A 24749-nucleotide genomic window follows, 5' to 3' on the forward strand; every position below is an offset into this window, starting at 1 on the left:
TAGGATGCCTGCTGCAAAGTAACCCAAGGTTCCATGACTGACCGCTTAAAGGACCACTTCACCACTTTTCAACCTATCTTCATATAATAGGTCACGATTCTTTTCTACTCAGTCTGTGTCTCATAGGACGGCTGTGGGCAGTTTAGAAACCGTCTTTCAGTTACATCATCATTAGGCAGATTTTTTTTTTAAACAAGATTTATTTTTACAAAAATATTTCGATTTTCATTATCGTGAGAACGATGGCTTCCATTTTTCTAGTTTTCAGGACTAGAAAGCCTGCAGTTTCTATTAGCTTGTATTCCCCATCGATGATGTCACTGGAAGACGGTTTCTGAACTGCCCACAGCCATCCTATGAGACGCAGACCGAGTAGAAAAAAATGTCACAATTTTTTCATGATTATTAGTGAGGACCTATTATATGAAGATGGGTTGAAAAGTGGTGAAGTGGTCCTTTAAGAACCTCAGTGAAATTCAATGTTTGAGTTTGCTCATTGCTCGCCACAGATTTATATTCAGGCGAGGTTAGGCTCACAAGTGAAACTGGAGGTTTAACCACAAGCCACCTAGATCCTCTCATCCTCTCTTTTCATTCTCACTTGATCTTCCTTCTTTTTTCCTGTTGTCTATCATCAGGCAAGTTTGTATGATGTATGATGATCTCATTGGGGATGGATTTGGATAATTTGGGGCTTTGGAGCTGACATTCCTCCTTTCCTAGGGTTTGTTGTTCTAGCTATAGGCCCTCTGCCCCGTGACACGAGAGTCCGGGAGATGCTCATCTCAGCGCTAGCTGCAGGCTCGTATCTAGGCCCTCTAGTATGTACTTCACCTCAGATTGATATTATTGATGGGCTTTATTGGATAAGAAACTAATCGGAGTCCATCGTAATCTTGGTGTGTGTGTGTGTGTGTGTGTGTGTGTGTGTGTGTGTGTGTGTGTGTGTGTGTGTGTGTGTGTGTGTGTGTGTGTGTGTGTGTGTGCGTGTCTGCGTGTGGGTGCTAAATTCCTTGATTACCTTGGTTTTATTCAGTTCAGCTACACAGACATCTTTGAGGAAAAACCCACAGAGCCCACTAACAACTACCTTGTTGGTAGTTGCTGTATTGAGTTATGGATTTATACGCAATCTTACTAGCTATTCATTTGCAGTCTGAATGGAAGAAGAAATATATGGTTGGTGGGTAGGAAAAAGTATTCTCAGACTGACAGCCTGATGTCCAGCGGCAATGACCCAGATATGTCCATCTCTCTCTCTCTCTCTCTCTCTCTCTCTCTCTCTCTGTGTCTGTCTGTCTGTCTGTCTGTCTTTTCCCCCCATGCTTCCTCACTGGAGGGCTTTTACTTTTAAGATTTGCATTTGTCTGTCCTCGCCTTCTCCCCCTTTTCTAATCATCTCCATCTTCTGTATTGTTGGTCGAATTGAGAGAGGGAGGGAGAGAAAGTAGCAGAAGTGGGAAGATGAGAGATAGTTCTGGCTTGCCCCATTTGTGAATGACCTGTTTTTTCGTCCTGTCCCTCAGAAAGGCAGAGCTGAAAAGGAGAAGGGGGTGAGATGAGAGGAGAGAGAAATTCAGTATCATTTTAAGACTTAACGGCTGTCCAAGACTCCAAGGACCCCCAAGGGGCACGGGTCTCCCCAGCTAATGATTGATAGTTGGGAACCAAATGGACTCTTACAGGTCTGAGGGTGTGCAAATGGCAAGGCAGGGCAGTTTTATTTGTATAACACATTTCAACAACAAGGCAATTCAATGTACTTTACACAGAACAACAAGCAAATGAGACAATTATACAATTAAAAAACAAAACAACAGATGCAGTTAAATGATGATGCATTGAATGACTGTTTGCAAAGTGCTGATCCCGGTTGCCACTATGATGGCTGAGAAGGTCATCAGATTATCAGAAAGCAAAGTTTAAACACATTGGGCAAAAATGTGTGCTACATTATGCAGACCAGACACACCCATCGAACAGGAGCAAACCATTCTTCACACTGAAATCACCTCAAATGTCTCTAAACTGTCCAAGATGGAAATTTAAATAAATGTCTCGGTTTGTGTCTGCTTTAATTCCGCTGCAGCACATGATGGTGATGGAGGACATGCTGAAAGACTTCCTCCTGGGAGAACACCTCCTATTGGTTGGCAACCAGGTGAGTGACCAATCGCAACTCAGCCACTCGATAAGAGTCTCTTATTGGTTTGCTTTTGACCAACAAAAGCATATCAAATCGCCACAGGAATATTCTAGGGCTATATTGTCATCCAAAACCTGCCCATAGTTACTACATTTAGAGGATGCCTGCATTAGCATTGTCATGTTAGCTTAGCAGGCTAGTATGCGTGGCTATACATGAACAAGTTCACGAGCATATCAGAAGAAATTCACTGTTATTTATAGCAGCAGCAGCATCATCGACTTTGATTTTGGTCAGTCAAGCCCATGCCTATATCACACACTGGGTAAGGGCTAAGCCCATGCCTATATCACACACTGGGTAAGGGCTAAGCCCATGCCTATATCACACACTGGGTAAGGTCTAAGCCCATGGCTATATCACACACTGGGTAAGGGCTAAGCCCATGGCTATATCACACACTGGGTAAGGTCTAAGCCCATGGCTATATCACACACTGGGTAAGGGCCAAGCCCATGCCTATATCACACACTGGGTAAGGGCTAAGCCCATGGCTATATCACACACTGGGTAAGGGCTAAGCCCATGGCTATATCACACACTGGGTAAGGGCTAAGCCCATGGCTATATCACACACTGGGTAAGGGCTAAGCCCATGGCTATATCACACACTGGGTAAGGGCTAAGCCCATGCCTATATCACACACTGGGTAAGGGCCAAGCCCATGCCTATATCACACACTGGGTAAGGGCTAAGCCCATGGCTATATCACACACTGGGTAAGGACTAAGCCCATGGCTATATCACACACTGGGTAAGGGCTAAGCCCATGCCTATATCACACACTGGGTAAGGGCCAAGCCCATCCAGACAACAAGCAGAGCACAAGCATAGACCTGTCTTCCATACTGGAGTCAGAGTGATGTGTCTCATTGAACTAGGCCACAGAAGACAGCTCAGCATGACTGAGTGTGAAGGGTAGGGTTATGAAACAAGCTCCCTCATGCCCTTGTGTCACTCTGCCAACCCCCAGCACACCGTAGTGTGGCTGCGGGGACAAGCACGCCTCATCCTCAACCTCTCGGTTGTTCTCTTCTTACCCTCTGTCTGATCCCAGGGGGGGGTTGGGGGGGGGGGGGGGGGGGGACAATTGCCAGGGTTGCAGGAAGAAGCGGAGGGCCGCTGGGAAATGGACATGGTGTACCCTTTGCCAAGTCCCAGAGGCTGTGTGTGCAGCTGTTACGTGCGTATGACTGTGTCTTGTCACTGAGTCCATGCGTGGGTTGTGGACTTGTGGAACACGGACATTAGGAGCTGTCAGGGTGACACAGTGGTTCTCAACATTTTCTGGAACAGGACTCACTTGAAGATCTCAAAGGTGTTCGAGAATCCAGATTGTAGTAGGGATGTGTAAATGTGTCCAAAATGAAAAGAATTAAAAAAATTAATTGTTGGGGGGGGGGGGGGGCTCATAATGCGTTGCATCAGCTATTTTGAAATGGCCGAAATGCATTTAGGGCTGAAGTGGTTAACGTATGTTTTGTAATAATAAAAGTAACTACGGTAGTAACTAGTTTTCAAATAAAGGTAGTCGAGTAAAACTACAATATTTGCCCCCCGCGATGTAGTGGAGTAGAAGTAAAAGAATAGGAAATTGGTTGACTCAAGTAAACTCAAAATTGTACTTAAGTAAATGTACTTAGTTACTTTACACCACTGATTTTTGTGTGCCTCTGTAGGGTGTGGGTAAGAATAAGATCGTCGACCGGTTCCTTCACCTTCTGAACCGGCCAAGGGAGTACCTGCAGCTTCACAGGTGAGCTGAGGAGAGTCATAACATTGTTCACAGCATCACAGCAGCACTGGGCATTACTAAGGCACTGAATTGTACAACTTCCCGAGAGGTTTCTCAAACAACATTTTGACCTCACGGCACTTCTTTTGAGTATAAATTAAATTGACCACGTCCTCAGTCTGGGGCAAACATTACATTAGGTGTATACTGTAGGTGGTCGGGTTGTTCCAGTATAGACCCCTGTGGAACTCCAGTTAATTAAGTACAGGATATACTTCATGGTTTTAGTGGTTAATTTATATTATTAGGTGGGTTTTGGCTTTCAGCTTCTCCTAGTGCCATCCTGTCTGAGCAGCTGTAGGGGAAAACACTGAACAGTGTGAGAAGTCGCCATATTGTGCATCTGCGAATGGTAGATATTCAAGTCTATTATGAATTAAGAGTCTCTTCTCTCCTTGGGCATTCATACTGTAAATAGTACACTCTATCTTCTCTGGTATTTTCACACTCCCTTTCCCTCCATAACATCATCTGGGTTTCCCAACAACAGAACTCTACACAGATCTAATATGACAGCTTCTAAAACAGTCAACTGATTCTTCTCTCCTTCCTCGGTAGACTGACTTTGTTTTCTCCTTTTTCTTTCTTATTTTGGGAAGCGGTGGGTGGGCTGCAAATGTTCATTTTCATCCACCCAAAAACAACACCACTGTAACACTTTCTCCATAACGAGGTCAGAGATGAAAAAGTTCAAGTCCGTTGCTCTCCCCAGGTTGGCGGAGGGTGTGTAGAGCCCAGGATCACATTAGATAATTGACACAGGGGTGAAAAATGGGTTACAAAATCGTGGGATAAAAATTATTTAAAAAAGAGACCCAGCCTTTAAAACGACTCTGCTCAATACAATGTATTTCTCAATGTGTCAATACACTTCGCTATTAGGGCTTTCGTTATGTCAAAGGAAAAAAAGAAAGCACCCAAATTGCTAAAAGTAACGTAAGTAACCTCTTGTCACCAGGCTTTCCATATGTCGTTCCGAAACTGACTTGGGTGATCCAGTCTCTAACCGGTTATATCTGGTTTGGCGCTGCAATGTTATTGTTCCCCCACTTGGATGCCGAATTGAGTAGCCTGGTCTAGTTTCTACGAGTTTCTTTTTTTTCCGAGAATTTCGGAGGAGCATGTATAGCCATTCTAGAGACCACATCAGAAAACTGCAAAAGGATTTTGATCTCAGCCTAAACACAAGTAACAAAGTAGCTCTAGCTGAGAAAAAAAAGGAGTGTGCAGCATTTTCTCACAACACCAACCTACATACCTCGCACCACTGTTCCTCTTCCAAGGGTGTTAAAAAAAACTAATTATTTCAGTACTATAGAAACAAGGCCATCCACTACCAGGCCAAGGAATGTATAGCTAAAGAAAAATTAGGGACAAATCTTCAGAATTGAAAAGGACTTCTATAAATACCCTGTGCGCACAATCCCACCTTGGGAGAATTAGGTCATCTGCCACTATATGGCGCCCCCCCTCATGCTAGTAGATAAATACACGTTCTATAATATCAGATGTACAAGCTCACAATGCGTTGCAGCGCAACCCATTGTGAGATTGTAGATCTGCTATTTTTTCTGCTATAACAAAGTATTAGGCTATCGGGCTTAAGAGCATGTTGTTGCTGATCATAACTTTGATCAGTCGTCGGCTGCAAAAGAACACTGACTCAAACACGTGCTCTCGCACTGACTTTGATTGATTGATTGAAATATTTATTAACAGTTTGTAGAATTACAGTACATTTCAAGCACAAACTCAATACAAAGACTGTTAACTGTGAGTGGACGACGACCCAATTAAGCATTACACTTGTTTACAACAGGGTCCACATTGTTCAATTCATCAAAACATTTAGAGACATGCAAATAGACACTTCTATGTAGTTAAAGAACAGAACAGGAATTCATCATATAGGAAGCAAAAAGGGAAAAGATACATATACAGTGAGGGAAAGGGGTGGGGGGGGGGGGGGGGGGGGGACTGTGCGCAGTTGCGCACACACGTGATGGGTGAGATGGTGGCATTTGTGTGTGGGTGTAGTTCTTCAAAGTCCCGTGAAAGTCAAAGTGGAGCAGAGCATGGATGTGGCCTGGTTAGCTTCTCTGTAGCAGCAGCTAATATTAGCGCGAAGGAAGGCAGTCAGATCTGCATGTGACTTAAGGGCCTACAGAGATGTGGCTCAGAAAGAGGAGTTGTGAGAGCCAGCGAGCCATGCAGGAAACTAGGACAGCCCGTGGGTCTCACCATGGAGTGTTGGAGGGAGAGAGAGAGAGAGAGAGAGAGAGAGACATAGGGTGGTGGTCTGTTGAGAATGTGGGACAATATAGAAAGAGAGAGTGAGATAACAGAAACAAAACCCCCACTGGGGATTGAGGTTGTACATCGCTCTCTGCTTTATATAGAGGGCATGCGCATGCACAAAGTGAGTGGCAAATCGAGTGGCAAAGTGAGTTTAACGTCGTTTAATGTTGTTTTATTGCAGTCAGATTTTCTGAAATAAGTCACTTTTCTGTTTGGATGTATGGTCTGCCAAGGTCAAAACAATAATGACTGACATGCCCAAAATTGGCATACGAGTTTTGAAAGTGGTTTAACTGGCACAGTGAACATATGAATTGAATTTGAATTGAAATTATTATTATTATTATTATTATTATTATTATTTTGAGGCACAGTTTTGTGTGTATGTATGAGCAAGGAATGTGCTCGACTGCTGTATGAGCACGGAATGTGATGTATGATGATGTATTGGATGGTGATAAGAGTGCCCCTCCCTCACTTCACACGAGTGTGTGGTGTTTTGTGTTGTTTTTATTTTGTAAAGAAAAGTCATTTTTACTCCCCTTTCCTATGGGCCCACCAATGTGTCCCTTACCTGCGGTCCTCACTATTTGAAAACATTGTTCTGTTTAAAAGACTATGTATGTTCCGTGTCTTCACAGAGATACAACTGTCCAGACTCTGACCCTGCAGCCCTCCGTCCGAGATGGTATCATCGTGTACGAGGACTCACCACTGGTTAGTCAACACAGGGGCCCGTGTGTGTGTGTGTGTGTGTGTGTGTGTGTGTGTGTGTGTGTGTGTGTGTGTGTGTGTGTGTGTGTGCCCATGCGTGCGTGCGTGTGGGCTCTCCCTGGCGAGAGTCAGTAGTTAAACCTATTACAACGTAGTCGTATCGGCAGCAATTTTCAACCGTAATCCACAAGAGTCATCACAGGAGTGTAGTAGGTTCATTTGAGGACTGGCAAATCAGAGCTCATGGTTTGTAATGTCATCTTGTCCTTAAGAACTAGGGCACAGTAATGAGAGGAACAGTGAGAGAGAGAGAGAGAGAGAGATCCGCTCTTGTGCTGAATCTGTCCTGTACTGTACTGTACAGTGTCTGTGTTGGATGGCAGAGGATGAGTAGAAATAAGTTTTGACAAAGACAGAGGGTGTGAGTTAACCCATTTAGGCCTGATGTCGAAATTTATAAAAATGTCTTCTAAATCCTGACAGTTTTCTGTCAGGATTTGCGCCACATTTTCACGATTTTTTTTCAAAAATAGCAGACCTACAAGCTCATAGCGCACCACTCGGTGGCACGCTATGAGCTTGTAGATCTGCTATTTTTAAATAGCTAAAGCATGACATAATGCTAACACCAAAAGGGGTTCCCGCCCAAAATGGGTTTTAAGACACAATAACTACGACAGTGGTCCACGACTGGACCGCGGCACACCTCTCTGCGGACCCTGGAGAAATGATAGAATAAAGAGAGAGAGGCCCGGGCCGTGGCTCAGCGGACAAGGCACCTCGGCTGGTAATCCCGTCTGGCAGTGTGGCCGCGGGTTCGACTCCCGATCCCGACGGCCTATACTGCATGTCACCCCCCCCCATCTCTCTCCCCCATTTCCTGTCAGCCTACTGTCTGTCCCTCTATAAAAAATATAAAATAAAGGCGAAAGCCACAAAAAAAACATAAAAAAAAAAAGAATAAAGAGAAGAAAAAAGGTCACCGCAACCACGAGTTGAATTCTCCGTCGTGTTCGCAATGCCGAGCAATGTCACGGTGACAATGTGGCGCCGACTGGCTCACTATAGCAGTGACACATTCACACATTCGGTTGAATGAACAAAATTTGATTTTTGGAGGTGAATAATGGATATTTGTCAACTCTGCCACCCCAGTATCGGTTGGTTTGGGATGGGACCCGGTTTGTATAAGCTTGGTTTGACTGTACTAAAACAGGCATAGTTGTTTCTAGGGGAGGGGGGGCAGCCCCGCCCCCATGGGGCCCACGTGGCCAGCGACCCGCAATTGTATTTGCGTGCGCATGAGACTGGACCATGGTCTTATTCACCCATTCTGACCTGAGATCAGATTCATACGAGGTTTCCACTGGACACACACTGGTCTGATTAACCCATTCTGACCTGAGATCAGATTCTAAAAATGTCAGTCGTCTTCGATTTTTCAAAAATAGCAGACCTACAAGCTCGTAGCGCGCCACTCGGTGGCGCGCTATGAGCTTGTAGATCTGCTATTTTTCAATAGCTAAAGCATAACATAGTGCTAACACCAAAATGGGTTCCCGCCCAGAATGGGTTAAAAAATGATTTGTGGACCTTTAGCATTTCTAGTTGAGGACCCCTGAACTACGATGTCTCAAGTCAAGGACATAGTACTGCTTTTTGTGTGATTGTGGCATGTGAACTAACCCAACTAACACTAATAGATGAATGCGTGTGTGCTTACATCCAGGTGAAAGCGGTGAAACTGGGCCACATCCTGGTGATAGACGAGGCAGACAAGGCCCCCACCAACGTCACCTGCATCCTCAAAACCCTGGTGGAGAGCGGAGAGATGATCCTGGCCGACGGACGCAGAATCGTCTCTGGTACACACACACACACACACACACACACACACACACACACACACCTAGACAAATACATGCACATTGAATATATGACGTACTACACGGCAAGTCAACCGTAGCGTCCCTAATACTATTCTTCGAGCAAACGAATACTTCTGCTATCTTCTTGTGTGGAGGGAAATACTACACGATATAATAGACGAAAAACTAAATGATGTTTCTCCTGGTTGGAAAAAAAAGTTCAAAACTAAGTATATTTATACGCAAGCACTCAGTGTGTGTGTTAACAGAAACGTGTCTCAGATGGGGGCCATTAGGTGTACAAATAGAACATTCGTTGTCCCCAAAAAGACAAACACACTATGATTATGATAAAAGCCTTTATGGACCGCTACCAGCAGCTCTTGGAGCATAAACACCTACAGTACTCTTCCCACTGGTTACCTAAGTACAGTAGTAGCCCCCACATCCCCCCCTACTGGAGGAATGTAAACATCAGCTGACGAATTTCGGACCTAACCGATCGCTATCAGGATCAACACTATGGGTGTGTGACTGTGTGTGTGTGTGTGTGTGTGTGTGTGTGTTGTACTAACTATGAATGTGTTGTCCATTCTTAAGACTCCAGTGAGGCCACGGGGAGGTCTACCACTACTATAGCCATGCACCCAGACTTCAGGATGCTGGTCCTGGCTAATCGACCTGGCTTCCCTTTCCTGGGGAATGACTTCTTCGGAGCTCTGGGTTCGTTGCAGTATAACACACACACACGCACACGCATTACACACACACACACACACACACACACACACACACACACAGCATTTCCTGGTAGATGTTCCGCGCTGATCTTCATTTTATTAAATGTTAAACCGTTCTTTGATGAATAACCACTATGGGAAATTATCTAATCTCACTTTTATTACTCTTACTGTGTCATGATGTAACCGAAAAGGTTAAAAAAGAATGACCCCCACCAAGATGATCTTTTTATTTCCATTTGCTTATTAATGGAACAAACATGGTTTCAGCATCGGGACAAACTCGGGCAAACAAGGTCATGTTGTTTTCCCGCTAGCGGCGGGGCTCTAGGGATGGGCATGTTGAGTCAGTCCATCCGTTCAACACTTTGGACCCAAACAAAAGATTTCAGAAACTCTTATCTGGATTTGCCATGGAATTAGCTGGGCACCTTCATGCTTCTTGGAGGATGAACCCTATTGATATTGGTGACCCCCATTGCCTTTTTCTCTAGTTCGGACACATGATAGTATCTCCAAATTGCTACGAAACATGTATGTGCAGTACTTTACATAATGCGTAGTACCTACTAGCGAAGTGCATTCACTGAGTTGCATACAGGCATTAACCAAAATATCAGGGCTGAGATCCCCAAGTATTGTGAGATGCTGCAATAGATAAGACATGTTATGCATGCATACATATTACCAAGGATCCCTCAGTTATGGGTTAGCATTACATGTTGTCCTGTACGTGTGTGAGGCAGCAGGTGACGCTGAAAACCAGTCTTCAGATTTCAGTAGACGTTTCCTTACTCACTGACTTTCTTACCATGGTTCTCTTTGAGTCAACTTCCAACACGAATCAGTTGAACAGCGTTGAACACTGAAAGAGTATAGCTGAACGACCAGTTGTCCCGCCTGACAGGTGACATCTTCAGCTGCCATGCCGTGGACAACCCAAAGCCCGACGCGGAGCTGGCCATGTTGAAGCGGTACGGCCCCGATGTCCCCGACGCCACGCTGCAGAAGCTAGTGGCGGCCTTCGGGGAGCTGCGCTCCATGGCCGACCAGGGCACCATCACCTACCCGTACTCCACCCGGGAGGTGGTCAACATCGTCAAACACCTCCAGGTAACGGCGACTACAGGCACAGACAGTGAGGTTACATGCACTGTGACATTGGGAACTACAGGCACAGACAGTGAGGTTACATGCACTATGACATTGGAACTATACAGGCACAGACAGTGAGGTCACATGCACTATGACATTGGAACTACAGGCACAGACAGTGAGGTTACATGCACTATGACATTGGAACTACAGGCACAGACAGTGAGGTTACATGCACTATGACATTGGAACTACAGGCACAGACAGTGAGGTCACATGCACTTACAGCCCCTATGACATTGGCAATTGTAAACATATCATGGGGTCTTTAAAGAAATACACAAATGTGAAACAATTACAAAACACCAGATTATTAGTATCGTTAATATTTCGTACTTTAACCCATTTAGGCCTGAGGCCGATTCTAAAAACGCCTCTAAATCCTGACCTAAGGTTTCTGAAAAACTTCAACTATTTATATAGCAGAATCAAAATGTTTAAATTTTTGAATACTGTACATACTGTACAGAACCCAAATATGGGTTCCCGATCTGAGTGGGTTCCGAATTTATCATAACTATAGGTGCCAACTTAAATGAGACATAATGAATGAATTTGACCAATAGCCTACCATTGACAACACTTAGTGTGGAATAATATGGGTCAACACTCAACAGACTTCTTTTTTTTTGTAAACTATATTTTTACATTTCTTTTTCGTTCATACATTTTTTCATTACATTACATGTAAGCAAGTAAACACACAAAACACACAAACATATACGACCCCTCCCCCCCTCCCCCCTAGGCTAAAACAAAAAACGAAAATAAAATAAAAATAAAAAGTGGTGGGACAAAGCAGTGGACAATCATAGATCAAAAAATAAATAAAAAATAGTCAAGACAGGGACATAATCGAGCACAGTCGGACACAGTACGGATTACAGTTCACTGAAATGAAAAGTCTTCAACAAACTCCACAAAGGCACTCCAAGCTAGGACAAAGTTTTTTTGGGCTCTGTCTACTTTATACCTGAGTTTTTCCAGAGGCAGGAATGATAGAACTTCTTTCAGCCATTGTTGAAAGGAAGGCGCCTTATCGGACTTCCAATTAAGGAGGATTAGTCTACGGGCTAATAGGGATGCAAATGCCAAAGCATTTGCTTGTGGAGATGTGAGTGTACAGTCTGGGGGAATTATGCCAAAAATGGCGGTGTGAAAAGAAGGGGTCACCACTGTTCCACACATATGAGAGAATACATCAAATATTCGCTTCCAGTAGGTAGTGAGGGAAGGACACATCCAAAACATGTGGCCTAACGAGGCTGGGGTCTGGCCACATCTTGGGCATCCAGGGTCTGGCATGTTAAAGAGCCTGGCCAGCTTATCCCCTGAATAGTGGAGTCGATGTAGTATCTTAAATTTAATTAAACCATGGCGTATGCACATTGAAGAGGTGTGAATACGTAGTAGACTGTCCTCCCACATCTCCTCAGGGAGCTCCACACCCAGATCTCTCTCCCAGGCAGCTTTTGTTTTATCCCAGGTTACTGGTTTTAGATCCCGTATCAAATCGTAAATCACAGACACACGTTTTTTTGCAGCGGGGCTAAATTCCAATATAATGTCCAATTGATTTTTGGGTGGTAAGTAAGGGTATGAAGGAAGCTTTTTCTGAGTAAAACTGCGAATTTGAAGAAACCTAAAGAAATGAGATCTGGGTATATTGTGATCTGTAGTAAGTGTTTCAAAAGAAAAGAACTTCTCATCAGAAAAGAGATCACAGAAAAACACTAGTCCATTCCTGTGCCAATGTTGAAATGCATTTCCCCCATCATTGATGGGGGGAAAAACTGATTGTTGGCCACTGGGAAAAATCTAGTACCGAGCTGGTTCAAGCCAAAGTGCTTTCGGAACTGTAACCATATTCTGAGTGTCAACAGACTTCTTGTTGTAACCAGATAAGGGCAGAGTAACCGCTGCGTAGCTGTGAGATGGGTCGGATTAAGCTGAAATATCAAATATCCTCTTTCTCGTCCATTTAAAAGAAGTGTGCTCTGTGCCATGGCGCTCTGCCTATTTAACGATGGACGCTTTGCAGCTGGTTAATCAGCTATTCACTTTCATTAAGCATAGGGTTAGCGGTATGTGGATGTGGATGTGCACATAGGCACATTTTACAACGTTCAACAAAAAATATTCAGTCATCGATTAGCAGGTACTTTTATTTTTATCATACCTGTCCCCCTCAGGATTAGTGCCCCTGACACACACACACATGCCATTGCACAGGCGCACACGCATGCACATGCACGCACACACGCACACATACAAGGATAGCCTGCTTTTATTCTGTGTTTCACAAATAGGCCTAAATGCAAAGCAAAGATGCAACGGTAACCTAGGTAAAGTCTACTATAGTCTACAAAGAAGTAAGCTGGAACAAAACAAAAAAAACATTTCGGTCGTATGTATTCAATTAAGGAATTATAAAAAAAAAATAGTCACACAAAAAATAGACGCACACATTTATTAAGCAGTATTTAAAATGCAAAAACCTTTCTTTAAAATGATATTTTAAATATTATGTTTACAGCATGAGGCATAACGTATTGAAGTATAGCACAAAGTGTACACTTCACTAGACGCTGGTCGACCTGATCCAAGTAGGTGGGCAGCAGATGGCGCAAATCACCATCCCCGTTGGCACCATAGAGTTATTACGGCATGACTATGTCTATACGGCAGCTGTCTATGAGAGGACCCATCTGTGTGTGTGTGTGTGTGTGTGTGTGTGTGTGTGTGTGTGTGTGTGTGTGTGACTCGGGGAGCCAATGGAGTGACTTGAAAGAGCTGGCCCTTCCAATGCATGGCTTTTGAAGATTACGTCATTTGCCAGCCAAGTCTATGGACTTTAATGTTTGTTTAGGGCACTACAGGTAAATAGCGACGTAAGACGTCATGTGGCCGATATAATACAGTGGGCACACTGTATACACTGTACACACATCATTCACGGTTGTCAAGACAATTGCATGGTGCCAAGATTGTCCCACAATCACACCTATGGTAATTCCCTGTGTACTGAAAATACAGTTTGGGGTGGGGTAATAATTATCACGTATATTATGTGTTGTGCTTGTTAGATCAGCTGTTTTTGATGCACGACAATAACGGCTCCATAACAGCCTGGATAATGGATGGAGGCCCATCGATCACAGAGAGAGAGAGAGAGAGAGTTAAGATCATGTCCTGGCCTCATCCTGGACCGTACCATATATCCATTAAATATCTCACCATCTCATTAAATACACACAAAATGTAGTTGCCCCATTTTTGGGCAGGAACCCCTTTTGGTGTTAGCATTATGCTATGCTTTAGCTATTGAAAAATAGCAGACCTACAAGCTCATAGAGCTTGTAGGTCTGCTATTTTTTTTTAATCGAAGAACGACTGACATATAAACATAGCTTTTTCAGAAAACTGTCAGGATGTGGAAGACATTTTTAGAATCTGATCTCAGGTCAAAATGGATTAATGTGTATACAAGAAGCCATTTGGGCTTGAGCTGAATGAATATAATATATGTCCATATATTCTTAGTTTCTTGTCTCTTCTCTCATTTCTTTTCTCCCCTGGCCTTTTTTTCCCCTTCTGGCAGTCGGAAATGAAATGAAAGGCAGAACAGGGAGAGTGGAAGGGAGACGCTAGCATTCAGGAGAAGGGAGAAAGAATGAGGCTGGCTGGCGGGGGTGTGGGATGTAGAAATAGAAATATATATAGGAAAAAGCTGTCATAGCACATAGAGTGTAGCGCTGTCAAAGCACACGCATGTGTCCTCAACATGAGGTCTCCTCGCGGTCAAAGCAGCGCTCTGCACCTCCCCACATACAGTAGATACGCGCACACAATTTCGCCTCACTTACTGTATTTCGTCACCACTCCATCGCACAGAAGAAGGCACCGGCGATTACTCTTGTGAATCACTGCATTATGGTTTCAGACTTTTTACAAAGCTTAACCACTTTAAAAATCTGGTGTCCATCCCTATTTTGGGCATTTCGTTATAGCACAATGAAGTATGAAATGGGGCTATAGTGGCTAACCCAGAAACCTCCCATTATAAATGCATGTATTAAGGCCAAATAAAACCAAATCGGAACAGAGAGAGACTAGAGAGCGTGTAATGCCACATGAGCTCCAGCATCCCTATTCTAGGAGGCGAAGACATTTGGTGTAGACACCGCCACCACATGTGCAGTTGCAGGTCTGTTTTACTAAGAATAGAGAGGGTTTAAGTGGTTAAAGATGGAGCTATTGTAATGTTTGAGCAGCCTCTCCACAGTCCACACTGTCTCCCCGTCCAGCAGCACAGGACAGGAACAACATGGTACACGGTACACACTGTCCAGTGGCCATACACTATGTTTGTTTACATAGACACACACACACACACACACCTTCCCCCGCCCTGTTCTCTCGCATCTATAGGCTGCTATTTATATCAACCTTGCCATTAATCACCAGGAAGAAGAAAGATCAGGGACATTGTGTGTGTGTGTGTGCGTGTGCGTTCTGTGTGCGTGCACGTCACACTCCAAAGTGTCTGTGTTTTAATGACAGCTGGAGTCACATTCTTCTGTCCGCATAGAGGGCATCTGTTCCAAGGTCTTTTTAAGGTCTGCCGGTTGCCCTTAGAGATTTCGCCTCATTAGAAGTCTTGGGGACATAGCGACTACCTGAGAGGGAGGGAGGGAGGGAGGGAGAGAGAGAGAGAGAGATAGAGATAGAGTGGGAGGGAGAGAGAAACAGACACAAGAAAAGAGGGATAGGAAGAGACTGTGTGAGAGAATGGCATAAAATGAGGGACAGATAGCACTAGAGAGAGAGAGAGAGATACCACAAAAGGAGATCTCAAACACTGATGAGGATTGAGGTTTGAATCTGTGGTAAATCAATAATTCAGCAGGCAGAGGCAAACCCTGGATGTTAGATTACCCCTTTTCGCTCGCTCATCAATCACGTAACCATTTATTAGTTATCACAGTTGTTAGACACCCGGGCCAGTACAGCGTCTCGTTACAATGAAGCCTGGTCAATGCAGTCAACTCCATGTAGGATGTCCTACATGGTACATTGTTCTTAATTGACTGACTGAAACTGCTGTATAACAGCAATATTGCACAATACATTCACAAAAGTTCTTAAGCTAAATGTATTATTCAAAACATCTCATAAAATACACATAGAACACTAGCTGCACCCTTTCAAGGACCTACGTTTTGACTTCCCCTTAAAAGTGTTACGGGCTGGCTAGAGATCTGCTTAACTAGTTCCAGTCTCGTTAGAGAGAAGGAGCATCAGCTTGTGTTAGTCTGCACCCGGCAGGATGCTGGGTCTGCTAGACGAGATCTGCTGTAGTCAGACGGCTGACTCTCCTATTCAAGGGAAGTTGTCGGCAATGTAATTACAGTAGGTTGCCCTGTCACCATTCTGCATCAAAAGGAGAGAGAGTGTGATGTGAACATAAATAAATGAGACAGTGTGATAGCCATAGTGAGAAACAACAGGCTGAACTTGCTCTCCTGTTGCAGTAATGATGGTTCCCTCTCATTACTGCAACAGGAGAGCAAGTTCAGCCTGTTGTTTCTCACTATGGCTATCACACTGTCTCAACCCCAGAGAGTCTTAAGGTTGAACTTTGCTCTCCTGTTGCAGTGGTGTAGACTAGGGAACCAAACCCCAGAGAGTCTTAAGGATGAATTACTTTTCAGATAGCCACTGAAGCCATGTTAGCTGCTAGCTGCTACAGTTGGCCTTCCAGCACTCTTTTTTTATTTTAATTCTTGTCTCTATACTGTACCGCTCTCTGTTCTCTGTCCCACTTTACTCTTGTCTTTTCTTTCCTCCCTCCTCAATTAACTTATCTTCTCTCTCTCTCTCTCTCTCTCTCTCTCTCTCTCTCTCTCTCTCTCTCTCTCTCTCTCTCTCTCCCTCTCCCTCTCTCCATCAGAAATTCCCCGATGAGGGCCTGGCAAACGTGGTGCGAAACGTCTTCGACTTTGACTCGTACAACAAGGACATGCGGGAGGTCCTGGTCGGAGCGCTGCACAAGCACGGCATTCCTATCGGGGCCAAGCCCACCTCCGTCACCCTGGCCAAGGAGTAAGACGCTTGGAGACGAGGACCGCACGCACGCGCGCGCACACACACACACACACACACACACACACACACACACACTAAAGCGACATACCTCTTTCTGGCACACATTGGCACCTTAAAGGTCCCTGCACACAGAGCGCGTTTTTTCAGATTCTTAGTGGCGTTTCTCCATCGGTTTTCCGAAAAACGCGTCCACCTTAAAAGTCTAAAAGCACTGGTCAGTGTACACCAAAATATAGCCTAGTACACACAGGCACGCATGATGCATCCTACTTATGTGACTCTCTGAAAGTAAAGAATTCCTGTCATTTAGGTCTAGCTTAGGGGATGATCATAATTATAATAATAATAATATTAATTAATTTAATGATAAAGCACTTTCTAATTCAAAAACTGAAATCCAAAGTGCTCTTACTTATACCAGGCGTTGATTGATAATTTCCAAGAGGGGGGGGGGGTGACCCAATTTGATAGCCTTGAATCTGCAGAGCCTTCAGTTTTTTGGACTCCAATCACTCTAAGGCGATCACTCAATGTAATTGAAAGGCTGTAAATCAATCAACTGAGCCGCAGGTTCACCCACCAGTCCACAACACACCACTGGTTCATTAATGAGATGAGGCTGTACGGGTTACATCAGCAGCAGTCGCCGGGGTGGATTTGTTAAACAGCTCTTTGGAATCTCTCCAAGAGTGCTTTTAGAGAGCATAAACGGATCCTCTGTCCCGTTTTTAGTTTGCTCACATGGACTTCATTCAATGACTTTAGGGTCATTTCTAACTTTTAGCTGTTTTTAATAGTGTTATTGCAAGTGGACGGCGTTGCCTGTAAACCCGTCAATATTCTTCCCTGGACTTTAACATAGTGGCTTCCATGAAGTCTCCTACCCTCCTGCTTGAAGTGTAAACATGATGTTTTGTTTATGTCAATCACCTTGGCATTAGCTGATCTTCTCTTTCCACCAGGGGAACGGTAAGGTCGGGGACACATTTACCTCATAATGTACAGACTTGTCTGTTTAATAAAGGAAAATATTTGTTTCTTCTGTCTCCTGTGGTTTTGTTGTTTTAAATACCGGCTTATATTTAGTTTTGTTAAGTCTTTTTCATGTATCGCTCAAGTTACATCATCTTGAGAACCAAAACGGGGACGAAAAACAAGTATTTTCCTTGCATAGCGTTTATATACACAGTAATATAGAGTCTCTGTCCAAATCCATTGTTGGCATACAATTACACAGTCATTCTGTACATCTTCGTTGGCATTAGGCCAACAGCATATGCTACAGGGATTCTATGCCCATCTTGAACAGTTAACATAATGGACTAACTCCTGTGCCCACAACAGCTTGCCTGCATAAGATATTTGCGCTTACGATTTCCAAATTTGGACACAAAGAAGCAGAGATCGTTTCTCTCGTCTGTTGAGCATTTCCATTGATAGAAGTATTATGGTCGCTCTGCCCCTCCTGTATTCTCTTATATATTTATGGTCAGAGGACTCCCCTCTTATATATTGAGATTGTGTTGCTGATCTCTTAGTCCACCTGCAACCAATAAGGTTGTGGCCCCAACCCAGCAATGATTCATGGGAAGAAGTGTCCAATAAACATCTGGCCAGACAGAACGTTGCAGGGTGGCTGGTCACACACACACACACACACACACACACACACACACACACATGCATCATGCATTTACCTTCACCTACCACGTTTACATGAGCCTTAGCCGGTCTAGAGACAGTAGTGGCTTCTATGCAATGCTTTGTTTTCAAGTGATCACAGACACAGCTTAGCACAGCTTTCCTCTGAACACTTTCCATAGACTATGATAGAGTTTAGATGCACTTTGTGTAAATTGCTCATGCAAAATTGAGTTTTGTAATGCAGTCCATAAGTGCTATGCCGTCAGAAAACGGCCATGAACATAACTGTATTAACTTATTAAGTTATGGTAGTTGTTTCACCGCTTTGCAGACAAATTTGCATTTGCGCCGTAAAATCCAATTATGTTCAATTATTTATGTTTAGTGTTAACAAATGTCGGTAAATATTCTCAGCGCTCCTCACAACTTGCTGTTGCTCTATATGTTCAGTGCTGTCAGTCGCTCAGGCATCAGTTAGCAAAGGTCATCCTGTCGCCTATCATCACCTCCAGGTTGCCCCTGCCAGAAGTCAAGATGTCAGGCTATTGGACCACCAACCAGGAGGGCAAGGCTCAGCGCCCACTGCTCTGTCCCACAGAGACGCGTACCATAGACATCAAGGTACATTAATAGCACCAACATCCAAATGGTAGTGCATGCACAATGTAGATACTGTACTCCATGTCTCCATGCAAACAATGGTTCGGTATGTACACGGTACACCATGGCAGTATTCACCGTCAGATACTGCCTGGTGGAGAGAGAAAATGTCCCCTAAAACAAAATGTTGACAATGTGACTTTACTCCGGCTCTGAACATAGTATATACTTAACCCATTCTGACCTGAGATCAGATTCTAAAAATGTCTTCAACATCCTGACAGTTTTCTGAAAAAGCCACGTTTCTACTCTATGTCAGTGGTTCAAAAATAGCAGACCTACAAGCTCGTAGCGCGCCACTCGGTGGCGCGCTATGAGCTTGTAGATCTGCTATTTTTCAATAGCTAAAGCACAACATAATGCCAACACCAAAAGGGGGAGTACATATACGCTCGGGATGCATTGCTCACATACTTGGCAGTTTGCACTAATGCTTTCAGAAAATGATGCACAAAGATGGACATAATTCATGCAGACAACAGACGGAACGTCATATACTTGCATGTGTCATTATGTACAGAAGTGTCTGCATGTATTTCGATCAAGTATAAATGGGCCTTTCAGCATCACGGGTGCCTCTCTTGGCACAGAATATCAGACTTCCACTGCTCATCATTGAGCGGTGGAGACTGGAGAGAACACACACACACACACACACACATGAAACCACAATTATCAAAGACACATGCGCGTGTGCGTAAAATTGCATATGCATACAGTATGTGAGGTGTGTGTGTGTGTGTGTGTATTAAGGAGCGTGTCCCGTTGTGTGGTCCCAGGGCCCGGTGTTCCTGCGCGTGCAGGGCTACCCCTGTGACAGACAGGAGAGCAGAGCGCTGAGCTTCAGCGAGGAGAAAGCACACTGGCAGATCCCCATGAACGAGGTCAACATCATATGTGATGTCACCACCAAAGACGGTACATGCGCGCTCTCTCACACACACACACACACACACACACACACACACACACAAATACCACCATGTGCAGCTCAGCACATGGTAGCACATTTGCTATAACCTGGGGAGCCATGCAGCTGTCCAAAATTTGAAAGGACCTGTGATGTCATGACATACTTTTTATTTGTATTTTTGAGTGGTGCAACCACTCCAAGGAACAGCAATGTCCGTGTTCCCGTGTTCACCTATGTGTTCATTAACCCATTCTGACCTGAGATCAGATTAAAAAAATGTCTATTACATCCTGACAGTTTCATTATTAACCCATTCTGACCTGAGATCAGATTAAATAAATGTCAGTCGTTGTTCGATTTTTCAAAAATAGCAGACCTACAAGCTCGTATCGCGCCACTCGGTGGTGCGATATGAGCTTGTAGATCTGCTATTTTTCAATAGCTAAAGCACGACATGATGCCAACACCAAAATGGGTGCCCGGTCAGAATGGGTTAATGAGCATCATATAATGAGTACCAGTAGGGGCGCTGTTTGCCAGAAACAGAGAGAGAGAGACAGCACTCATTAGGAGGCACTGTTGCCTGCTAATGAGAGAGAGAAGGGGGGGGGGGGGGGGGGGGTTGGAGAGAGAGAGAGGGGAGTTGCACCACTCGGTTCACACGGGTGTGATTTTTTTCTATTTATTTGGTGTTTAAGGCCCACAGAATGAGAGGTCTGCTCTGCCGGAAATATCGCGAAAATAAGTTATGGCCATCTTTGTATACCCGACCAAGGCGACCAATATAAGGCAACATTTCATCATACTTTAAGTAGCATGTGACATTAAGTAGCATGTGACATCCATTCCAAGCATTCGTTTTGCAACGAAAAACACTAAATTCGGGCCATATCCAATCCGTGTTTTTCGTACCAAAACTAATGTCGATTCGATCTTTTTACCTCACCAGACATGATTTACGTGGCGACGTGCAACCCGGTGTGCCTGTATGCCATGAAGGAGCACGGGGAGACCGTCCACTGCATGGAGCTGTACGACGTCTTCCCCAGGACCATCAGCGGCGTGTGGCAGCCCTGCGTCACCGTGGCCGCCCTGGGAAGCCCCCTGGACGGGCAGGTGGTCATCCACGAGGAGCAGGTACAGATTTGGTCTTCCAAATCAGTGTTCTATGTCAGTGGTTCTCAAACTATTTCATGTCAAGGAGCCCCCGGAATTATATCTAATTGGCCGCCGAGTCGCCGACCCCCATCTGAAAATATGCTGTTCCAGGGAAAAAGCTATGTTTCTGTCAGTGGTTCTTCGATTTTTCAAAAATAGCAGACCTACAAGCTCGGAGCGCGCCGCTCGGAGCGCGCCACTCGGTGGCGCGCTATGAGCTTGTAGATCTGCTATTTTTCAATAGCTAAAGCATAACATAGTGCTAACACCAAAAGGGGTTCCCGCCCCAAAATGGGTTAAAAACATTCACTCTGAAAGAACATGATATTCAAAGGTCTGTGCCACATTTTCAATATTTTTCAAAAGTAGCAGATCTACAAGCTCGCTATGAGCTTGTAGATCTGCAAATAGCAGATCAATTGCTAAAGTATAACATAATGCTTAAAACACCAAAAGGGGTACATACCTGTCCTGACTGGGTTAAACACTAGTTACATTACAGTACTGTGTGTACGTAGATGATACTTTGCACCGTTAATGTTGGTGTAAGTTTTTTTATTTTTGTTAAAACAAATAAATGTCTCTACATTCCCATAATGTGTCCCATATAGTCCCACCTGAACATATATTATTTTCCGACCCGTTTACTAAAGAGCTGGAGAGACGTGGATAGTACCTCTGTTACTGAACAAACTTTATAGCAATGTTTACTATCAGAATACAGAGATTTAGCTTTTTGATAACAATCTTTAATTAACTGTAGATGTTTTTGAAATGGATGCCCTGAAAAGGGAAATTCTTGGCCGAAACCGAATACCGAATATAGGAAACAGTTGGCCGAAAACCGAATACCGAATATCCAAATTACTTTTTTCCTACCATTGCTGTCATGGCCGTACCTTAAAGCTACCTGACTTATGGCAAAATAAATGGTTCTGGCAAAACTTAACTTAAATAATAATCACTATTATGGGTCCATAAAACATTTATTCAGCTCTTTTGAATGCATTAATTGCATACACTATTCTGTGATTTATTTTCTGCCTATTCAGGCCGAAAACCGAATAGGCCGAAAATGAATTTTTAGACATTTTCTGCCGATAGTTTTCTGCGGCCGAATATTCGGTGCATCACTAGTTATTAAATAGACTGTACTGCACTCACACGAGCAATGTTGTCCGGTTTGGTTCCTCGAGTGCATCGATGTCCACTCTGAATGGCTGTTTAACGCAGCCCTTATGTAATCTGCTGTTTTGCAAAGCTGGTGAGGACAAGCTTGAGCCCTTCAACCAATTGGGCTGTGTCTGTCTGTGTGCGCTCATGTGCACGCGCCATGTGCACAACAACCACACCGAATTCTGTGTGCACACTGGGATAAGTGTGTGCCTAAGTTGTGCTGTGAATGTCTGTGGTTGTCCCCCTCTCCGCCCGTAATTGACTTACCTCGAAAGACCCCGGCCTTACGAGAGGAGATTGCGGGGACAAGAACAATGCATGGAAAGTATTCAGCCCAGCAGAACGGCTACCACAGCTGCTGCGTATTAGGCAACGAGGAGAGGTTCTAAAAATACCAGTGTGGAAAGAAAGCAAGAGATGGATCATGTTGCGTCTGTCCAAAACTGAGGAGCTCCAGACAGCGTACGGTTCGGTCGCGGGTCATCGTTCTCCCAGGGGAAAAGTATGTGCACGGGCGCATGCATGCACACGCACACACACACACACACACAAAGGCTGAATAAAACACCTCGGGCTCTGTCACACACACACTACCTCCAAGGCCAGTATATCTTTGGAGTGATTGAGCGAGGATTGCCCCCTTCTATGAATAGCTAATCCGGTATACAGTGGAGTGTATACAACCGAGGCCATAAGGAAACCATTACGTTCCGGGCTGAGGGTAGGGTAGGGGGCCTGGGGGGGGCCCGGGGCCCTCAGCCAGCTCCCCCGTGGCTCCCCCTCATAAAAGTCAATTGAAGATTAAGCCTTTTAGGCCTGACGTCGAAATGAAAAAAAAAAGTTTTCTAAATCATGAATTTCTGAAAGATTTGAGGCACATTTTAACGATTTTTCAAAAATAGCAGACTTACAAGTTCATAGTGCGCCACTCGGTGGCGTGCTATGAGCTTGTAGATCTGCAATTTTTCAATATCTAAATTATAACATAATGTATGTAACCACCAAAAGGGGTTCCCGCCCAAATTGGGTTAAGCCTAGTGCGTCATGAATGAAAGCCCTGGCACTGCTCATCTGTGAGACACACACACACACACACACACATAATATTCATGTACCGCTCATCCAAGTATGCAGCATATGTATGCATGCATATACAGAGACACACACACACACTATATATACACATTATCTCACACACAAGACACATATATCTTGCATAACAGTAGTAAGGACATAGTTCTATAGATGTGTTATATATATATAGAAGACTAAATGGAAGCCTGATTGGTACAGCCAGGAGAGGTCTGCCCTCTGCTGGTCGTCGGCATCAGAAGATATTCACTAAACGATCGACGTGTAGCAAGAATAGCAGATCTACAGGCTCACATGCGTCACAACTCACATCATGATGATTTGTGACCATGTAATTAAACAATTTTAACAATTTCAGTAATAATACATTAATGTTAGCCTACAATAATCACCGCTATTACTACATGCCCACAATAGGTACACCCGGGTGACTCAAGACTCAAGGATTATGCATGTAGTCTAATGCATAATCAGTGCAGTGCAGTTGTCTGGGCTCTCCTCCAGTGTTCTGATTCCTCTTTGGGTGCGTTCGGAAATGCGCCCTGAACGCACTGGTGTGCTCTCTTGTCGTTCGTTTATTCAGTGCACTCAGTGCGCGGCACACCGGGTGTGCCGAGTGCCCGCACTGAGCGACCCTGCCCTGAAGCTGGGGTTGTCCACTGAGCGACCCTGCCCTGAAGCTGGGGTTGTCCACTGAGCGACCCTACCCTGAAGCTGGGGTCGTCCGGTGTGATTCGTGTGAATGCGTCACAGCTGTGGTCGTTCGTAAACAAGGCACACTGAACTGCACTCTGTGACGTCACCGCCGCCCACCACACTCAACAAACTGACCACATTCCTGGTGCGCATTTCCGAACGCACCCTTTGGGCGCGTTCGGAAATGCGCCCTGAACGCACTGGTGTGCTCTCTTGTCGTTCGTTTATTCAGTGCACTCAGTGCGTTGTCGTTCGAAAATCCAGTGCGCTGCGCACCGGGTGTGCCGAGTGCACGCACTGAGCAACCCTACCCTCAGGGTAGGGTTGCTCAGTGTGAATGGTGTGTTGTAACTGGTCGTTCGTAAATAAGGCACACTGAACGCACTCTGTGACGTCACCGCCCACCACACTCAACAAACTGACCACATTCTCGGTGCGCATAGCCGAACGCGCCCTTAGTCTCTCGAGACGACACACGACTATTGGGCGGGATTATTGATGGAAATAGTAGTGAATGGCTTTGTG

The 24749-nt window shown here is 44.6% G+C and overlaps 1 protein-coding gene across 1 annotated transcript in view; it reads left to right on the top strand.

Moving 5' to 3' along the window:
• vwa8 (von Willebrand factor A domain containing 8) overlaps positions 1 to 24749 on the top strand; it is a 102546-nt gene that overhangs the window by 29019 nt on the left and 48778 nt on the right. Inside the window, exons 20-29 of the mRNA XM_083775906.1 lie at positions 2090 to 2161; positions 3887 to 3963; positions 6942 to 7017; positions 8744 to 8879; positions 9483 to 9605; positions 10530 to 10735; positions 16731 to 16882; positions 19042 to 19150; positions 19969 to 20107; positions 21052 to 21239. Coding sequence (XP_083632032.1) covers positions 2090 to 2161; positions 3887 to 3963; positions 6942 to 7017; positions 8744 to 8879; positions 9483 to 9605; positions 10530 to 10735; positions 16731 to 16882; positions 19042 to 19150; positions 19969 to 20107; positions 21052 to 21239 — 1278 coding nt within the window. The remainder of the gene's footprint in view (positions 1 to 2089; positions 2162 to 3886; positions 3964 to 6941; positions 7018 to 8743; positions 8880 to 9482; positions 9606 to 10529; positions 10736 to 16730; positions 16883 to 19041; positions 19151 to 19968; positions 20108 to 21051; positions 21240 to 24749) is intronic.

This window comes from Protomyctophum parallelum, assembly GCF_964188405.1.
Source record: "Protomyctophum parallelum genome assembly, chromosome: 11".
Classification (NCBI taxonomy): domain Eukaryota; kingdom Metazoa; phylum Chordata; class Actinopteri; order Myctophiformes; family Myctophidae; genus Protomyctophum; species Protomyctophum parallelum.